General features: G+C 40.6%; 1 protein-coding gene across 1 annotated transcript; it reads left to right on the forward strand.

Annotated features, from left to right (window-relative positions):
- Nucleotides 1-3,533: 3,533 nt before the first annotated feature.
- Nucleotides 3,534-17,904, forward strand: HSD17B4 (hydroxysteroid 17-beta dehydrogenase 4). Its single transcript, XM_078599895.1, has 24 exons — nt 3,534-3,750; nt 4,561-4,614; nt 5,123-5,230; nt 5,506-5,565; nt 5,680-5,701; nt 5,819-5,865; nt 5,968-6,052; nt 6,359-6,546; nt 7,529-7,620; nt 8,139-8,163; nt 8,579-8,707; nt 11,247-11,338; nt 12,092-12,328; nt 12,636-12,687; nt 12,801-12,872; nt 13,447-13,553; nt 13,742-13,807; nt 14,016-14,085; nt 14,445-14,551; nt 14,727-14,813; nt 15,904-15,993; nt 16,327-16,465; nt 17,128-17,258; nt 17,346-17,904. The coding sequence occupies exons 1-24, from the start codon at nt 3,696-3,698 to the stop codon at nt 17,433-17,435; spliced, it is 2,205 nt and encodes a 734-aa protein (XP_078456021.1). The 5' UTR covers nt 3,534-3,695; the 3' UTR covers nt 17,436-17,904.
- Nucleotides 17,905-19,890: the final 1,986 nt, after the last annotated feature.

Here is a 19,890-nt window from a genome sequence, read left to right on the forward strand (position 1 = left end):
GGCCTTCAGTGTAGCCAGCTCGTCTTGGTCTGTCATTTTCGGCAGCTGTGGATTCAAGTAGTTCAGAGAATTCACCGATGCCGATCACATCCTCGAAGCGCACCATGATAATGTCCAATAGGAAACGCTTCTTGATGGCGTCGTCGCCCATGTCAAACGTTTAATTCTCCCTGGTCGACGAGTCCTGGTGCGTCGGCTCCTTGCTGGCGAGCTTGGCGATCTTGGCCTCTTGGTGGTATTGACAAGCGCCTCGCGCAGTCCGGCATTGGTCGACTTGATCAGTTTGAGAACTTGGACGATGCCGATCTGGACCGAATGACCCGTGCAGCAAATATGGTGACAAGCCTGCAACTGCTCATATCCGGCGTCCGCATCTTGACAGCACTGATTGCATCAGAGCCATTGTCGCTGGTGACAGCGTGCAGCTTGGTCGAGACATTGTGCCCAAGGCTTTGGAGGTGTTCAAACAGTGCGATGCCAATGTGCTTGCCGACACCCTTTCTGGACTGCACATCAAGGATCGTCAGCAGCATCGATTTCGACGCACCAGATTTGGTGTCGATCCAGTGCACCGTGACCATCCAAAATCTCTTCAGGTTGCGGTTCGACCACCCGTCGATGGTGAGCGAGATGGCAACGTCCAGGTTGGAGCTGGACAATCCTTCAAATTACGGTGCGGGTCGACGGACCCTCGTATCCCTGCGTCAATGTGTGGACCAAGGTCTTGAACTTGTCGCTCCCGGCGGCTCGCAAAGAGATTGCAACTTGGATAACAAAATCAACCACCGCGTTCTCAAACTTTACCAGGAGGTCCGTCTCCACCTGGTCCGACATCAATGATTTCAATTTCAAATGGAGGCCACGGACTGCGGCACGAAGCTATTAGCGAGCGGTATATAGGGTATTTACAGGGTAATACTTTGCGCTACCTTTACCCTATCGGGCAATTCTTCCACGCTACCTTTACCCTACCCTTTACCTTACCCCTTGGCATGGTCGACACCTTTAGCTTTACCATTTTACCTGGTAAAAAGGGTAAATTACCCTACCTTGCCGAGGCCTACCGAAGCGAGGAGACAATGAACCGCCGATGGCATACCGTAGCGCCTTGTTGGCGCTCGCTAAGGTGGCATTCCCGCGGATAGACGAGGCAGCCTGGAATGTGCTGGTGGCAAAGCGGATATGAGGCCTCATCCAAGGGAGGGGCCTTGTGCTACCTATTGTACGGGAGAGCGGAGGAACCAGACGGCCAACGGAACTGATAGGAAATGACCTTTGAGGAGATGTCAGCGGCATTCTGTGAATTTTACAGTCCAAGGCACGACCGACAACAGCAGCGACCATGGCAGACCCGCGGAGGGACCCGGGATCGAGCCGAGATCAACTGCTACTGCTGCGGGAGGCTGGACCACATCGCAAGAGGATGCCAAGGTGAAGTCGACTCGAGACAAGTAAGCCATGTCCGAGAAACAACGCGAAATTTCACAATAAAGAATCAGGCATGACCCTAATGAAGATCAGGAGGCTAGGGGAGGCTTGATGGAGTCATCCGAGCAAACACCAGGGAGAAATGTCACTGTGACGAGCGTGTCGTTCGACCACACACACATAAACAGAAATGTTTACGATGGTGGAGGAGAGTGTCCCTCTTGGTTGTGTATTTCCATGTGTAGAAATGTTCCCTTTTAACAGAGTATTAAATGTAAGGTTAAGCTTGGTTGACCATACCTGCTATAGGCAGAGGTCATTGTCGGTCGTAACGCCTTCCACTCCTTGTTTCGAGGGCCTATGTTTAAGCGTTGGCCTAGATGAAAATATAAAAAATCCATATTCCCATGGAAATTCCCTTGTGAGATTCCATAGTCCAACAATGTGAAGTCCCCTATTGTGAAAATTTGAGTTAAAGCCGAGACGGCTGTTTATCGTTAAGGGGAGGTGTAGGGGACGGTAAAGACGAAGTGCTAGAGGGTACACATTCAGATAATTAGGAGCAGGTGGCTGGAAGGTACTGTATAGAATTTCTGATATGGGTGGGGCCCTGCGGGGGTATATAAGGGGAGCGAGGCCCGCGGTCTGGGCGCGGGACAGTCAACGAACAAGGTGGACATCGGGGCTGACTGATCGTGGAGAAACTAGGTGGAAACCATCTGGGCTGACTGATCATGTAGCAACTAGGTGGAAACCATCAGGGCTGATTTGATAGCAGTAGAAATTACGAGTGAACCTGTTATTACGCTCCAAGTTGTAATTATGTTGACCTTAGAAATAAAGATTCTACTTACACAAAATGGATGTCTCGAAAGAGCTTATTTACACCTGTGCCAATATAGACCTAAATTTAAATCTAAATCTGCCTGCTGTTCGACTGGTGTTACCCATGATACAGTACTAATTGGGTGGACAGAGAATTAAAAAAACTTGACCATTGTTTCGATATTAGTTTGTTCTTCCCCCCGCACATCCGATTATTATAATAATTTGTTATTATAATTCTGTGGAACACTTGTCATATATTGAAATGTGCGTGAACTCCGTTGCTACTCATTGTAGTGTTGGTGCAAGGTGAAGTCGACACCGATTCTGGTATTGATGCACTTTGCATGAAATCCGGTGTGGAGGTTAAATGAGCTGGGGTGCAGGTGCGAGGTGGAGTATTTACATCGCAGGGTTGTGAGGAATTGCGGCGACTTTATCAAGCAGTGGACCGACCCACGGTTGATTATGAACACATTCCTGCAGAGGGAGCTGGTAGGAACGTTGGGTTGCTCGGTCAATGGCCAGGGCCAACGGCGGCGTGGTGTGTTCCGCAAATATGCCCGACTGAGGGCGGGCATAAGCCGGCGTGAGTAGGTTAAACGTTGAGTTTTATAAGGGCACCACGGGGTGACCAGCCCCTCCCCACCCAGCGCCTCCCTCCCCACCCAGCGCCTCCCTCCCCACCCAGCCCCTCCCTGCACGACGGACGGACGGACACAATTATCCCCTGTGGGCTGGTGTAACCAGGAGGTTCCTATCAGTATAATGAACAGAGTAGGAATAGGAGCCAAATCTGCACCGATTCTCGTGTCGGTGAACTCGCGTTTCATGAACGCCGGACTCTGCACCGAATAATGGTGCAGCCTGGCGGACAAATCCATTATACGGGACGGGGGAGAAATTACTACCTCTTACATGTATCACTATTTTGATTTAAAGCTTTCGTGACTGCAGGGATTCATATTCTTGGTTCTTTCGGTAAAGTCACGTAGAAGGGAAATAAAAATATATTTTTTTATATTTTTATTAAATATATTTTTTTTTATTTCCCTTCTACGTGACTTTACCGAAAGAACCAAGAATATGTATAACTGTACCGTAAAACTATGTATACGCCTTCCATGTAATTTAGAATCGGATCTAATGTAAGCAAACAAATTATTATTTACAAATAACATCAGGCCGATTTTTTGTTCGTAATTATAAATGTCTATGTTAAATGTAAAACAATACTCACTCTCAAACTCCCCCCCCCCCCCCCCATTTTTTTCCAAAGTGTGTTGGTCCTGTGACGTCACCAACAGCTGATCGGCTCAACCTGTGCCCTCCTCTCTCGTTCCATTGAGTGCAGACGGCGACTGACGTTTTGTCTCCCAGCACAGTCCACACTTCACCCTCTGAAGTTTATCGTGTTAAAGTTTGCCCGAACAAAGGCAATCATGGCACAATTGCGTTTTGACGGACGTGTCGTGCTCGTGACGGGAGCCGGTGGAGGTATGGTATAATGAATCGAAAGTTTTTTTTTTGTTTGCGTTTTTATACTGATCGAGTCTACGGATTGATTTGACATTGAATGTAACGTTGATGCGATTGCCACCCTATCTTGCGTGTCGAGACGTGAATGTTGCACCGCGTACGTTAAGGTGTAGCCGATGCTTTCGTGCTCGTTTGTGCCCTGACGTTACTTCTCTTTGGGCCTATCGTGTTGGGCTTATTGCACTGTACCTACAGCACAGTTGAGTAAAATTAAAGTAAAAAAAAGCGCAGGGCTTGTGGTGCAGTGTTTTTTTGTTCTCCGTGTTAAACGCTGCAGTTGAACTTGCACCGGAGTTGGGACGTGTCCGTTCCTTTCCCCCCATTTGGAAACTTGGCACATTGGTGCTCTGACCTCCAAGCATATGGTACAAAGTTCAGTGATAGCAAGTGAAGATAGGAAGGGCAGTGACAGTGGGAAAACAGCCTTATCTAGAGGTTTATGTCAGGCCTGAATGTCGCTCAAAACTAAAATCTGCGGTTGCATTAAAGTTTGTTTGGTGAAATCACTCATGATAACATTGATTAAAGCACCATTCGGCTGTACGTATGGCTTATTACCGCATTGCCATTGCTGCTGTCTTTATACATTATTGGTGGTACGTGATGACAGATAAGCCAACTTTCCTCCAAAAATGTTGACTGAAACAAAAATCCGAACCTTTGCCCACACCGGGCATGTGATGTGTGGCCTGTTGCAGACACTTTGCAATATCACAGTGTTAAAATTCAATTTGTTATTTTAAATATATATCTTGTTTCCTTTTACAGGACTAGGAAAGGAATATGCACTGGCATTTGCGGAAAGAGGCGCGCTTGTGGTTGGTAAGTAAAGTGGCAAAATACCACAAAATGTAACCTATATTAAAGAGTGGATGTGCAAGTTGACACATACGTATAAACCGCAAAACTACCGGGGAAAAATCAAAACCATATGTATTGCACAATTCTAATGAGTGCAGACTACAATGTTTTACTATGTGGTCCATATCTCCCATATTCAAGAATAGAAAACAAGTTCAGAGCACCGTCCTGCCTTATTTGACTTTATATCCTCCTTATACTATGTTATGAGCATTTGTTGAGCTAAATAATCCAACAGGGAATTGGGGTTTTGGTTAGTTCAGACGTCAGTCTGTTCTTTGCTGTCGATATGCATCGCAAAGTAAACATTTCAGACCAAGTTAACTTACGAAATATTAAACCATGTAAAACATGAAAACTATTTAAATGCTACATTCACAAATGGTACAGCTATCTTTACACATCGTTTTGATCACGATAATTGGTAATGTTTATGCTGTGATCATCCTTGTGTTGTTTTTTTACATAGTGAACGATTTGGGTGGGGATATAAAAGGTGAAGGAAAGAGTGCAAGTGCAGCTGACAAGGTGGTTCAAGAAATACTGGCCAAAGGAGGCAAAGCTGTTGCCAATCACGGTATGGTGTGTTCATGGTGTATCCATTGCAATGCATTTTGCCTATAATTGCAAAGGCCTTCCAACGTGTTTACCCATAGAACATGCAAGTGTGTATTTTAAATACTTACACAAACATGCCCACCCCTTTAATTTGCTAGCATGCTCTAATGATTAACCAAAATTTACTCTTGAAGTAGTACATGGCAGTGGTATAGTAATATTATGGATTGGTATGTCACAAGAAAGCTGCATTTCTGATCCATCTCATTATTCTACTCAATATTTACCAAACAGATTCTGTGGAGGATGGTGAAAAACTGATTCAAAGTGCCCTGGATGCATATGGGCGGATAGGTAAGTCACAATTTTTGTTTGCACTGATTTTTTTTGTTACTTAAATTTAATTGTAAGATATATATTTCCCATTTTCAGCAAGCTGCACATTGATGTGATTTTTTTGTTTTGCAGATGTAGTTGTCAATAATGCTGGGTAAGTCTCATATATGTTTCACAACTTCAGTTACACGTATATTATAAAAAAAAAACATACGTATGGTCCTTGTGTCAATGTCGTGTGACAAAAATAACATTTTACTTTTGTTTATAGAATTTTGCGGGACCGCACTTTTCCTCGAATTAGCGATCAGGACTGGGGTAAGAAACAATAAAACCATCATGACCTTAATTCTGAACGTGATTAATAGTTGTGTATATGCACAAGTACCCTTGATATTTTTATTTGCACTTTATGTTTAGATGTTATTCAGAGAGTTCACCTCAGGGGTTCATTTCTGGTGACAAGAGCAGCATGGAACCACATGAAAAATCAAAAATATGGCAGGTAAGGAATTGGCACCGAAGGCTTATTTTGCACATGTATGATTTGAAAATTAAAACAAATAGACATGAATTAAACATGTCTTACAGTAGTTTTGCAAGGGAGACAGAAATGATGAGCATAACAGTCATAATACCGTTGCATCCTGGAACCGTCCGAGATTTAGACAACTTCGGAAAGCCTTTATCCAGGCTTGGATTGATTTTTGTCTGATGAAGATGATAACACGTGCTCATAATACAGTCATGCTGAATGCTTATAACTTTCACCCCTTCCCCACCTGGATTTTCTCTTTTGATATGTCTGTAGAATCATAATGACATCCTCATCTTCGGGAATCTATGGAAATTTTGGCCAGGCCAATTACAGTGCAGCTAAGCTGGGCCTACTGGGCTTGTCCAACACCATCGCGATCGAGGGACAGAAGTACAATGTGCAGTGCAACACAGTGGCGCCCACCGCCGGCTCGCGACTCACCCAGTCCGTCATGCCTCAGGGTGTGTGCACGGGACTTGCCAAACTGCACGTGCCTCATTTTTCTTCATGCTCTAAAGCCCTGTAATATTGAAAAATCAGATTTTTTTTAAAATAAATAGAATATTTACTTTTTGATTTAAAGCTTTCTGACTGCAGGGATTCATGTTATTGGTTCTTTCGGTAAAGTCACGTAGAAGGGAAATAATAAAAGAATAAAAATATAAAACAATAAACATTTCTTGATGTGGATTTCACACCTGATGATGATTGCTTGTGTTGCAGTCGAAACGTCGTGAGGATTTTTATTGTTTAATATTTTAATTTTTTTATTATTTCCCTTCTACGTGACTTTGCCGAAAGAACCACGAATAAGAATATATATCGCAGAACAGTACAACCCTTTGTGTTAGAGAAGGGCTCACAGAAGTGGATATCAGAGCTACCTTTGAGATCCCTTTAATCGGCCCTCTGATCCACTCAGTAGAGGGCAGCATTTCTCACCATCTCTTCAAATGAGTGTAATTCTCATCGCAAGACCGTCAGATAATACGTTAGTTCTCAGAGTTGGCATTTATGCAAGTTAAGTTCAGAAGCAAATGTTACGCGATGGGTTTTTTTGTGCATTCCCTGGTGACTGGGTTGAGAACCCATTTTAATTACCGGTAGCTGCCTAGATTCAAACCCAGAATTTCACTGGTGCCAGCTCAGTGCAGTGGTCTCTTGAGTCCCCCAGCCACCTATCAAATTGCTATTTTTATAATGATTTGCCAAACATATACTGTTCATGGAATTCATGTTTTTGGATACATTCTTGATAAGAACGTGTAAGTGTGCACATGTATACTTATATGCAGTTTTTAACCTTCATGCACCCAGTTTCCAGTGTGCTTGTACTATGAATTGAAAAAAATTGTATACACGTGCTTGTGATTGTGTTAGAACATGTTATAATGTTACGTGTATCTGAGGGGTAACTGCTCACTGACACTTCTGTTTCTCTAGAACTTGTGGATGCCCTTAAGCCAGAGTTTGTGGCCCCACTGATTCTGTGGCTCTGCCATGAGAGCTGTCAGGATACCGGCAGCATCTTTGAGGTGAATTAATTAAATGTGACTCAAGTTTGCAATTTGGGATGTTTGCTGTTGATTTTGGAAAAGTGTACAGGTAAATATTCTAGATTACAGGTAAACAGGCCCAGCATTTGAGGGGGGCCACCCTGGTGTCGGTGACCAAGGGGAAGACCTAAACTCAGATGGGATACGGTCATAGCATTTTGTGCATTGGGTGTTGAATTTTCCTCCCTATTCTAGGATCTAGTAGAAGGAAGAAAATTATGGTGAGGTATGGTGACATGAATTGTATTGGTTTTGTTGGCAAACTGACTTAATTTATCTGTCTTGTATGTATGGTGAACATATTGTGCGCGTACGTAATCAACCATTTAAATCTGAGGTGCAGGGGAAGGACAACACACTAAACACCAAAAATGTACAGTCTTACATGCTAGTTTTTATTTTTTTTAATCACTTCTACACACCAGTGTTTTGACTTTAATCTACTTTGACGTTAAGTGTGCACTAAATATATTGTAGCATTTTATCTGTCACTTCAGGTTGGAGCTGGTTGGGTTGGAAAATGTAAGTGCTTTAATTTTTCAACGTTTTGAGATGTATTTTTTGACCTTGGTCATCTCGCCAATCTATTCAGTAAAACAAGCTAAGAGGATAAATATGATTAACATTCTGCAAAATAAAGAGGACATTCTTAAATACCATGAGTATGGACGAGGTTACTTGCAGTGTACAGAGTAAGACACACGGTGGCACTATCAACATGCTGGCATGTCGTGCACTGCTAAGACTGATTAACATTCAAGAATTCAAAGTAACACGTATTTCATCACATTGAAGTGACATGTAATTTTATGTCACAATATAATAACGATGTGCTGCTGTCCAAATGAGGACAAATTCGATTTGCACGAACAGTACAATGAATCTTTTAGCTGCGTCATTGAGCCATCTGCATTGTATAATTCGTCATTGTTTTCAGTGCGTTGGGAGCGGTCAAACGGTGCAATTCTGCGGACGAAAGGCAAGCCCATGACACCCGAAGCAGTGCGGGACAACTGGGGTAAAGTCTGTGACTTTACTGAAAGCACACATCCCAAGTCATCTCAAGGTAAAGCGATAATGAGAAGACTGGCAGGGGGCATCATCGCATGCATGAGAATAAACCACTAATTGACTAGTTGTTATGAGACAGCAAACATGGATTATACATAGTATTTTAATTACTTTTTTAAAATTCAGCTTACTGATGTGTGTATTTGGCTTTTGGAACCACCACCTGATTGGTAATGATGCAGTTAAAGGTTCCCGCAATTTTGTGATGGCAAAGCAGAGGAATTTGATTTTGGTAATTCATGCAGGTGTTGGTCTCTTAAATGCTTTGGCTTAATATCCCAAAATTACCTGAGGTCTCCTACACTCCTATGGAAGGTCTGTACATTTTTTGAGTGTGATATTGGACAACTCTAAAAAAAACCTCATATTAAACCACCATAAATAATACATGGGAAAGTCTATATTTGTTATTCAGATTCATTAAATCACTTTCTATTACATGCTAAACACTTTTGACTGGCTACACTCAGGGATTCGGTAATGTTTTGCCAGTGCGGCATGACATGTCAAGAGGGGGCATGTTGTGTTCTGTGGACTTTGTCCAGGGAGCCAAGCACATATCACTGGGTAGGTGGGTAAGGACTCGCAAACTTATGAGGTTAGCGAATGGGATGGTATTTAATTGCAAACTCATGCATGCGTTGCTCCCAAAATACTTGTCCATTCACTTGCACTGAACTCTTCTACATTTTCCAGATGACATCTAATTGTGACATTCAATGTTAAAGGCAGAAAAAGTGATGTTGCTCACTCGGTTGCATTAATTTTCTAAAGGCAGTTTGTGGACAAGTCTGCTGTCCTGGAAACAGCCAACTATATTACAGTTCCGAATTATACCAACATCCATACTGGCAAGTGAACCATATTCCCAGTGAATATGATCACATGCTATGTTATAAAATGCCTTCTTAGTATCAAACAAGTGTGCTATCCCGTATTTATTTTACAGAATGGCACTACTATGGTGAAGTCTTAATCTGTGCACTAATCATTATTTTCATAGTCTTGAGTATCACAAACAGTTGCTGACATTTTGACAATGAAGAATAATAAAGTGCCTTTTGGCGTCCTCTGGTCTAACACCGTTTGAGACGAGGCTCAAAATAAAGCTGTCCAATCAGTTTCAAGGACAATGCATATATTATCAAAGGATGTTTCTTGTTTGCATTCTGACCACAAGCATTGTGGTTAATGCAGACATGTTTCCTTGTAAAAGGTTTCAGTTTGGTGTTTTAACATCTGTATTGTTGCCAGAAAAAAGGGGAAAAACCCTATTATAATAATAAAGTGCTTATCGGGTTACATATCAACCTCCACAGGTCAAATCATTGACCCCTTTCCTTTGAAATGTCATCTTAATTAGCTTGTATTTATATCTGTTGAGCACTGAGGAAGAAACTACAATAGCGTTTAATGTTGGTGCAGACAAGCAGGCACTGAATCAGCTTCACAATAAATATATACCGCTTGTGTTGCGATCGATACGTCGTGATTTATTTCATTTTATACCTACGTGACTTTACCGAAAGAACCAAAGAGTATGGATTCCTACAGTCACGAAAGCTTCAAATCAAGAATATAGCTTTGTTTGCCACCACATTACCCGTGAATCCCCCACCCACTACTACTTTCAAAATAACAAATCGCTGTGCAATCTGAACTATGTCATGAGCACCGTCACCTGTGATTGGCCTCCAGGGAGGGCAGGGCATGGAAAGGTTTCAGACGAGAGTACACGGTGTCACGCGGAGCCATGTTGGTGTATCCCACTCCCCACTCTCCGAGTCTTCTGTCAAGCTGCCTTTGCCCTTTCCTAAGCACTCCCCAACCCCCCTTCCCCTCCCCGCTGGGACAAAGCATTCTGTAAAATGGTGTCACTTAGAATACATGTTAGCCATTTAATTATTTAAGTTGCTGGAGGGGCACTTTCTGCTTTGTGCATGCATTATGTGGGATGTGTACGCTTTGGCTTTTGGACACCTTTTAATAAAATTAAAGGCCGTTGATTTTTACCATTACTTGGATTGCACGGTAGTTCTCTTGTCATGTATGCATTGACCACAACTGATTTAATGTCACACTGTAAACAGGGTAATGTACTTGTTTTATGTCCTTCGTCTACTTTGATTTTGTCCACATTTTGAATTATGGGGTTGTGCTTATAGAAGCCTCTTATTTCCTTTTTTCTCTGCTGTGCAGTTTGCTTGCAGCTAATGGGTCTGACCCCAGTGGAAGCCGAGACTTAATCGCTTAAAAGCATTTTTGGCTATGTCTTCACTTGCAGGAATAGCGTTAATGGAAACATGCACCATCAATGTTGGTCTACAAAAATTGTGCTTTAACTTTACTCTTGCACTAATGTGTCATTGTTTATTAAAGTAATTAACTGTTAATTTCTTCGTTGGTTTCTAATATCAGGTTTATTTTGCATTTTCCATGTTCCCGATAAAAAATACTTGCAAAGATAACGTGATATGAGATGTTTGTTTTTATTTATTTTGTAATGCATATTATATTTCTATGGTCCTTTTCAGAATCTACAATAATGTACTTGGATGTGCTTCGGAAGATTGATGAGCAACAAGGAATTTCCCCTGTACCTGCCAGTGGGACTAAAGTTGATCCTGTATGACAACCCTAATATCCATACTCTTTATCTTTATAGAAGGTTCCAGAGTAATGAGCCAAAATACACTGCCCTGGTTTTGGTTAATATTTTTTCTGGTATCAACAATTCTTTCGACAGTTTTATATGAAAGTAGTTGTGCTTTGTTTTATTTGGGTTGTTCAAATAGATACATTGTTATAATGCACGAGTATGATAAATATGGAGTCAAAAGTACACACTTTTATAAAGTGTAAGTGTTATTTTCCATTATCATTTGCTTTTATTAATGCAAAAGTTAACACTGCTGCATATAATGAAAGACGATTTTTCTAAATTAATTGATCCTCAGAGTCGCTTTTACATTGCTTGATTTGATTAATGAGTTGTGTCTTCAAGGGGATATACACCAGGTTATCCAATGTAATTAGTGACAGTTCAGTGCATACAAGTCAGCGATGTGTGGACACATCCAGCAATTAATTCCAGGGCAGTACCAAATATGAAACCATGCTGTTGTTTAAACACTGAAACTGACTTTTACAAAGCAAAAGTTGCAACGAATGTCTAATTGCTCCATGTACACCTTGATATTCTTGTTCCTTTGATTGTTTATGTTTGAAGTTGAGATTAAACGAATTTACTGAATTGCATTTACAGAAACACTTTTACATCTCACTGTTCAGTTAGCTCATCCTCCACATTAACTCGTGCGCAGACAGGAAAGGTGTACTTTGATCACATTAATATATTGTTGGGTTTTCTCTCCTAAAGGGACAAGCTGTGGGCTTTAAGATGCCACCCTTTGTGTACGAGTACACCTGGCTGCAGCCCATCTTGTACTCCCTGGGGGTGGGGATGTCCACAAGTTCCGATGGTAGCAGGGGTTTCCTCTACGAGGGACACCAGGATTTCAGCTGTCTGCCCACATTCGGGGTCATCCCGGCCCAGGCCATCTTGATGAATGGGCAACTGAGCAGTGTGCCAGGTCTCTCATTCGAACCAGCAAAAGTGAGTGACCACTGTCGCCTTCACGAACTTGGAATGTGTCATTCTGATGAATTGATGGAACGAGTTTAAATGACGATTGTTACATTTGAAGCACTTATATGAACTGGAAATAACGTGAAATAAATCACTGACATGTTTGGATTGTTTAGTGTACTAGAGTTCTTGACATGGGCAAAGTGAGCCCAATTTTTTTAAATGTGGAAAAATCAAAGTACTTTACTATATTAAGTCGCTACTTTGCAAAAAAAAATCGTATTTGGGGTTAAAAGATAGACTTAACAGAAAACTTCTTATTTTTGTTGTGTAGTCTTTGCATGGAGAACATTATTTGGAAATCTTCAAGCCCTTGCCAACATCAGGTAATTATATTGCGAGATGCTGCTTTAAATGTCTGTACTAATAGTACATTTTTGCCAGACAAATATGGCCTTTCTCACGCACCTGTCACATAAATATGAGTGCTCTTTTCCAGGGAAGATGATTGTAGAAGCAACCATTGCAGACGTTTTGGACAAAGGATCTGGGTGCTTGCTCCTGCTTGATGGTAAATGTTCATATATTTTTTTCCCAATTAAAACAATACGAGTAGGATCATATTCTAAGACAATTTAGTAAAAAAAACTTTTTGGAAATGGTGTACAGAGTGACATGCACTATTTATATCATTACCAATTATTTGGATTGCATCTTCAGGCAATGTCATTTCAAAGTGAATAAGTTCATGCCTGCTTATGACTAAATCACCTGGAATGCATCTCCATATCTAAGCAGGGTTGAGCCTGGATAGTGCTTGGCTGGGTCACGGCCATGCACAACTGGGCGCTATAAGTTGCTGCTGGACTATGTAGTGGGTAGCAGAGGGAAGTGCAACCAAATATATAGTTTCCCCTGAACTTCTTTGCTCCCATACCTACGCTTTCCCACCTTATACCAACCGGCACTGGCCAGCATGGTGAAGTATGGTCATATCATCCCCACAACCTGTAGAATGTAGGGAGGTCATCATCCAGCAGTGGATTGACAAAGGGCAGTACTTGTTCATCATGTGCATCAATGATTCTCTTTTTACCGTGTGGTGACAAGCAAATGTATGGATTACCTTCCTCCTGCATTGACAGTGTACACCTACAACGAGAACAAGGAGCCAATTTGCTTCAACCAGTTCTCGGTGTTCGTAGTCGGTGCAGGGGGATTTGGTGGCAAGCGGTCATCTGACAAAGTTAAGGTAAGCCTTAATTACTGGAGAGCGATGTTGTCACATTGTTAATTAGTGCGTTTGCAGTGGTTCCTTTGTTATTGCAGTGTTGTTTGTGTTTATGTACCCTTGATTTAATAGTGCTTTGTTCAGTTTTTTTTAAAGTTGTGAATTCGAAAGTAATTTCAAACCCATTCCTTTGTGTTTCTAAACCACAGCCCACTATGGCTATTCCGAAGAGGTCTCCAGATGCATCCGTTACAGACAAGACCAGCTTGGACCAGGTAAAGTGATCCTATCTGATATTATTGACCCGTTGCATGTGCACAATTATTTCGGTGGATCAACAACTGGTTACAAAAAATACTGTAGAATACATTTTTTACATCTCAATCTTTTTCTAGACGTATCCGCATGCATTTAAAAATGTATTCTGTCTTGTGTGCTTTTTGTGTATATATTTCTTATATGTTATGTATTTTTTCCTCTCAGGCTGCTCTGTATCGGTTGAGCGGTGACTGGAATCCCCTTCACATTGATCCAGAATTTGCAGCCATTGTAGGCAAGTGCTTCCACTGTCTATACAAGGAAAGCAGCAGAGGGAATTAGTATTAACTGTGTTGGGTCACTCACGAATCACATTAGCGCACAGAATGTAAAAATGTAGTGTTGTTTGTGGGCCATATTATCCAAGAATCATTGTGATCTACATTGCTTGCAAATATTTATTTGCGAAAGTACTACTTTTATATGACCAATGTAGAAATAAATATCCCATACCCATTTCATTTTCCTTGAACTGAAGTCGTTTAACTTTTTTGGAATCTAAAGAATAGATGAATAAGCTTTTGGTTTATGTTTGTTCTTCAATGAATTCATGGATAAGACATGATCTGACTTCCACTGTGATTGCCTTCACAGGTTTCAAACAGCCCATTTTGCACGGGCTGTGCTCATTTGGATTTTCTGCACGTCACGTGCTCAAGCAATATGCTAATAATGACACGAGCAAGTTCAAGGCCATCAAGGTAACATGTACTGAAAAAAATCTGCATTATAGTTTTCAAGCCAGCTTTGGTGCACATTGTTATTGTGACACTTTTGTTTTGTAAAATCTGAACATGTTTCAACATTGGATGACCACACTTTTGATAGCTTTTCTGAATTTTTAATGGAACGAAAAATGAATTCCCATCTCTTTAGGCAAGGTTTGCCAAGCCGGTTCTCCCAGGGCAGACTCTGCAGACAGATATGTGGAAGGAAGGCAGTCGTATTTTTTTCCAAACCAAGGTGGGTCAAGCAAAGACAACCCTGTCTGTCACATTATTAACTTACAAAAATATACCCATGAACATTGTGGTGATGGTAGCTTCTCTCGTGGCTGCAGGGTCACGTAAACTAATGACTGCAATATATTCGGATTTAAAAACATCGATTCTTACAAACAATATTCGGTAATATTGCATCAGGTTAAGGTTAGATCGTAATCAATGAACTTATAAATGTTTACACCCCCTACTTAACCATGTCATAAAATCACTAACGGTAAGACTTAATATACATTTTTTTATATAAATGTGTACAAGCCTGTCTGTAGTGTTCTGAAAACGAAATCTACAAGTTTGTGTAATTTTGCTATGTATATTTATTTTAAGTTGTATAGCTAAGTGTATTTGAAAATGTCTCCTTTGTAACAGATTGCAATATGCAATGTGTACTGTGACATTTATATTTTCCCTCCCCTGATATCAGATATTAAAGTTTTGTGAAACGTATGATCAGCAGTGTGGATGGGTGTAGTGAGGTGCAATGCCCCCCCCCATCTCTACCCCCTCTCTCCCCCTATCTCTACCCCTCCTTCTCTCTCCCCCCCCCCCATATCTCTACCCCTCCCTCCCTCCATTGTCTAACACATTTGGACTGCACCCTTGCTCCACCCCTTTCTCTCCCCCCCTCTCTCCCCCTTTCTCTGCCCCCTCCCTCCCCCCATTGTCTAACACACTCGCTTTACTACTCCTACTTCTAGTGCTTGACTTCTACATGAGCACTGGCTGCCCCGCCCATGCCGTTTATGCCGCACAGCTTTGCTCACTCTGAAAGCTCTTAGAAGCAGTTGCATTTGGAGGCTTGCCTCCTCTTTGTCTCCGCCCGCTTGTGTTGCGATCAAGACGTCGTGGTTTTTTGCTTGAATTTTTCATTTTCATTTATTTTATCTTTATTTTCTATCTACGTGAATTTACCAAAAGAACCAAGAATTTGAATTCCTGCAGTCACGAAAGTTTTAAGCCAAAAACTATGATCAGCGTGCCTTGGGTAGGTAATTTTTACTTGGTGCTTCCAGTTTGTGTTTATTTTCATAAGTGTTTATCCTTGTCCTCAGGTGGTTGAGACCGGAGAAGTGGTTCTGGCCAATGCTTATGTGGACCTCAAAGGTGATGACACTCCGACTGTTGCTCCACAACCTCAAATAGTAAGTCGACCTCAGGGTTTGCGGTGGCACCATTCCAAGAAACTGCTCTTTTCTGAAAGCATTGCTTTTGGTCATTTTGAATAATAACGCATACTTACTTGGATTTAGATTGAAGCAAGACCATAGAAAGTGCACCGATATGGGAAAAAGCTAATTAATGTCCCGTGTGTCTTAATCAGACTGTTTTAACAGTTACCTGGTAAGGCATGTTAAAATGTTTTACATTCTCGACACATCTGATGAGGCCAATTTTAATTGGCCATAGTTTCTAACGTTTAATTATTGTTGTTTTACTTCTACTACATTGATCCTTCTTTTCTTGTGTACACTTAGGCCACTGGGCTGCAGAGTGAGCTCGTCTTTTCTGAAATTGCCAACCGGATAAAGGAAAAAGGCGCAGACTTCGTGAAGAAAGTAAATGCCATCTTTCAGTGGGAAATCACCAAGGATGGCAAGACTGCGGCACAGTGGAGTAAGTTACTTAGTTATTTAATGTTCTTTAACCCCAGTGAGTGGCACGTAGCGTGGTTGGCATGGACCCTGAGACAAGGAATGAAGGGGAGATCCCCTGCCTAATGCCACCCGCTCCCACCTCCCAACTTCATAACTCGGATTCTGGGCCCCTTTGCATCTGCACCATCTGCACCATCTGCACACTCGATAGCTATGCAACTGTCTTTCATGTTGAATTTGACATACTCTGATAATATATATGATCAGATTATATATATAATATGCATTCTGACCACAAGCATTGTGGTTAATGCAGACATGATTCCTTGTAAAAGGTTTCAGTTTGGTGTTTTAACATCTTGACACCGGTTTTGTTGCAAGAAAATAGGGGAAAAACCTATTATCATATTTTGGTACTGGCAAAGGAGGTGCCATGATGATGATTGTAAATTAAGGTTCAAGTTTTTGCTTCATGAAGAGTCCTGCGGTTTTTATTTTCACACCATTTTAAAAGCATTTGCTTTTGTAGAGTACAAATCCAACATTAAAACTATGTACCAAGTTGGCAATGTACAAGATTGGTGTAATTCAATATCTTCTTTTTTATTCACGCCATGGATTTTGTACCATTTTCACTTTAGGGTAAAGGGAAAGTATTCAGTAGTGCATGTTGTTCTGCAGCTATTGACCTCAAGACTGGCCCCGGTGAAGTCTACAAAGGGAATCCTCGAAAGGGACGTGCCGACACCACTTTCACTCTCTCGGACGAAGACTTCCTTGAAATTGTCCAGGGAAAGCTTAATCCACAAAAGGTACTTTGTCTTTACATTGTTCTTTATATCATGGTGTGTCTTGGTAGCATAACAGTGTTACAACGTTAACTTTTTTTTTTACACCAGGCTTTCTTTTCTGGGAAGATGAAGGTGAAGGGGAACATCATGTTGAGTCAAAAGCTGGAGGATATTCTGAAGCAGAATGCCAAGCTGTAAGGTGTGAAGAAATTTTACTGTGGCATTAGGTGGTGCAAAAGTTGCATGTTGCTCAGCTACCCAGCACATAAGATTAACATGTTTAATTCAACTTTTTAAGCTTGTGATTATTTTGGAAAGAATAACGGCAAGGTTTATCGTTAACCAACACTAATGACGGTAATGTAGAATTCCGATTGAATGCTTATCAGAAAAAAGTATATTGCTTGCTAATACATGATAATACATGTTAGAATATTTCTTACTATACATTTTTCTTGTGTAGAATATTAAATGCATTTGAATTCATGAATTACCTTTTCTAATTACGAAATCATCTCCTGGTAAAGTTAGATTTTGTTTGGTTGTGAACCATTTCCGATTGACTTTTAATTTAAATTTGCAACCACTAGGTGACGCCACGTAATGTGTGCTGTAAGAATTGCACTCTTTTCTTGACTTTCATAATAAAGGCCTTTGGTTATCATAACTTTTCTGTGTGATGGTACCGAATTCTTTCACTGTTGGATGAAACCCTCACCCATACCATGTCGGTCATGGGAAGTTTTTTTGACCATACTTAACCTCGTGCTGGTCAGGTGGAGGTTGGTAAAAGGGGGGGATGCCAACACCATAGCGCATTGTGCTAATCAATCCACCACTACCCCCCCCCCCCCGATTACAAATTGTGCATTGTCTTAAATCAATTTATAAATGTGAAATGTGCAATTATGATTCTCTTTTGTAAAATTATTTTTTATTATATATTTCAATAAAAGATGGAACATTATCAAGGGCTCTAGAAAATAGGTTGGTAGTGCATTTTGAATGCTGTAGTTTACAGAGATTTATGGAAATCTACATTCAATACAGTTCCAAAATGCAGAAGACTGTACAATTAGTTATTTCGGAATTGACAGTGTCATGAATCCAACAAGTTTCTTGCAGCATGGGAGTGTATGCTGATGGGTCTGATGAATATTATGGCTGTTGCATAGAGCCATCTGGCAACATATCACTGTTGAGACCTGGAAGGTTGAAAATAATCCAGAGTTTGCCTGCTTGAATAAATCCTGCTTTATATTAGTCTGGAAAATATTTTTAAAATTTAAAATAATATTTACCAATTGTTCATGATCGATTGTCCATGATCCTTTAACACAGTGGTGAGTACAGGAATGGGATTTTGGCGATTGCCTGGTGAGAGAATTATGCTAATTGTCCTGCTGAAAAAAAACCCTTCAGAAAAAATAATGGATGTGTTCACTTGTTTACATTTTATGGAAAATGTGGACCAATTTTCAAAAAATTACTTTTAATGTAAAGAATACTGTTAATATCCGATGATTTGATAATCGTTCACAGTTTGTTAAATTTGCAATTTGCAGCTTTACAATATTGGCTCGTATATGAACACCTTTAACTAGATTTTTTTTAAATAGTATCTTCAGCACAATAAATTCTGAAACCTTTGAATCTTGCAGTGATAGAGTGGCCACGCTTCCAGCATTAATAATTGGTTGCGGCTATTTGAAGTTCAATTTATTTAGCCACACTACTTAGCCTGTGGGGATGCTTCGATACTGAATAGGATATTATATCCATCACTGATAACTGTAATATAGGAAACAATTCGTGGCATGCAAAGCAATTTTTGTATTTTCAATAGCGGCAGCTTGGCATAAACAATGCAAAGTATGTAATATATATTAATGAAGCCCATTTGAGTTTACTCAATTTTACAAAAAGATTAGAAGACAGTTAATTTTGATAGACATTGGGGACAAATATCAGTTGTCCAAGTTCACTTGATCATTTCTAAAGATACACAATGCCAATATCCTGGAAATGTTTACTAAACACGTATATTAAAATAACCTCTTTTCTGGAAAGATGACTAATGTGAAACAATGGTCTTGACAGTAATGTGAAGGAATATAAATGCGGATATATATTCTCGGGGCATTGAACAGCTTTGCTTAAACTGATTCAATTCTAGATTTGAAGTTTTCGTGACTGCAAGGATCCATACTCTGGTTCTTTCGGTAAAGTCACGTAGGTGAAAATAAAAAAAATAAGAATTAAAATAAAGAATAAAGAATTTAGATATTTTTATTCTTTTTTTATATATTTTTATATATTTATATTTTATTTTTATTCTTATTTTTTTTTTCACCTAAGTGACTTTACCGAAAGAACCAAAGAGTATGAAATGATTCACTTAAGAGGGCAGGCCTCTTGTCATGTTGATGAGTTACTTGACATGCGCCATCCACCTCTCTCCCATCTCGATATGGCTAGAAAACAAGCCGGGGCATGAGTTTATGACCACAATATCATTAATTAATGTCTATATTTCGTGCACAAATGTAATATAGTCGCCCACATGAAAGCACACACATGTACATTTTTATTATATTCTGCTTCCTGCAAATGTTAAGCATTGTAAGGGAGTCGCAATGTTTACTTCTGCGTC

The sequence above is a fragment of the Lampetra planeri genome, chromosome 13, assembly GCF_965212315.1.
Source record: "Lampetra planeri chromosome 13, kcLamPlan1.2.h2, whole genome shotgun sequence".
In the NCBI taxonomy this organism is placed as follows: domain Eukaryota; kingdom Metazoa; phylum Chordata; class Hyperoartia; order Petromyzontiformes; family Petromyzontidae; genus Lampetra; species Lampetra planeri.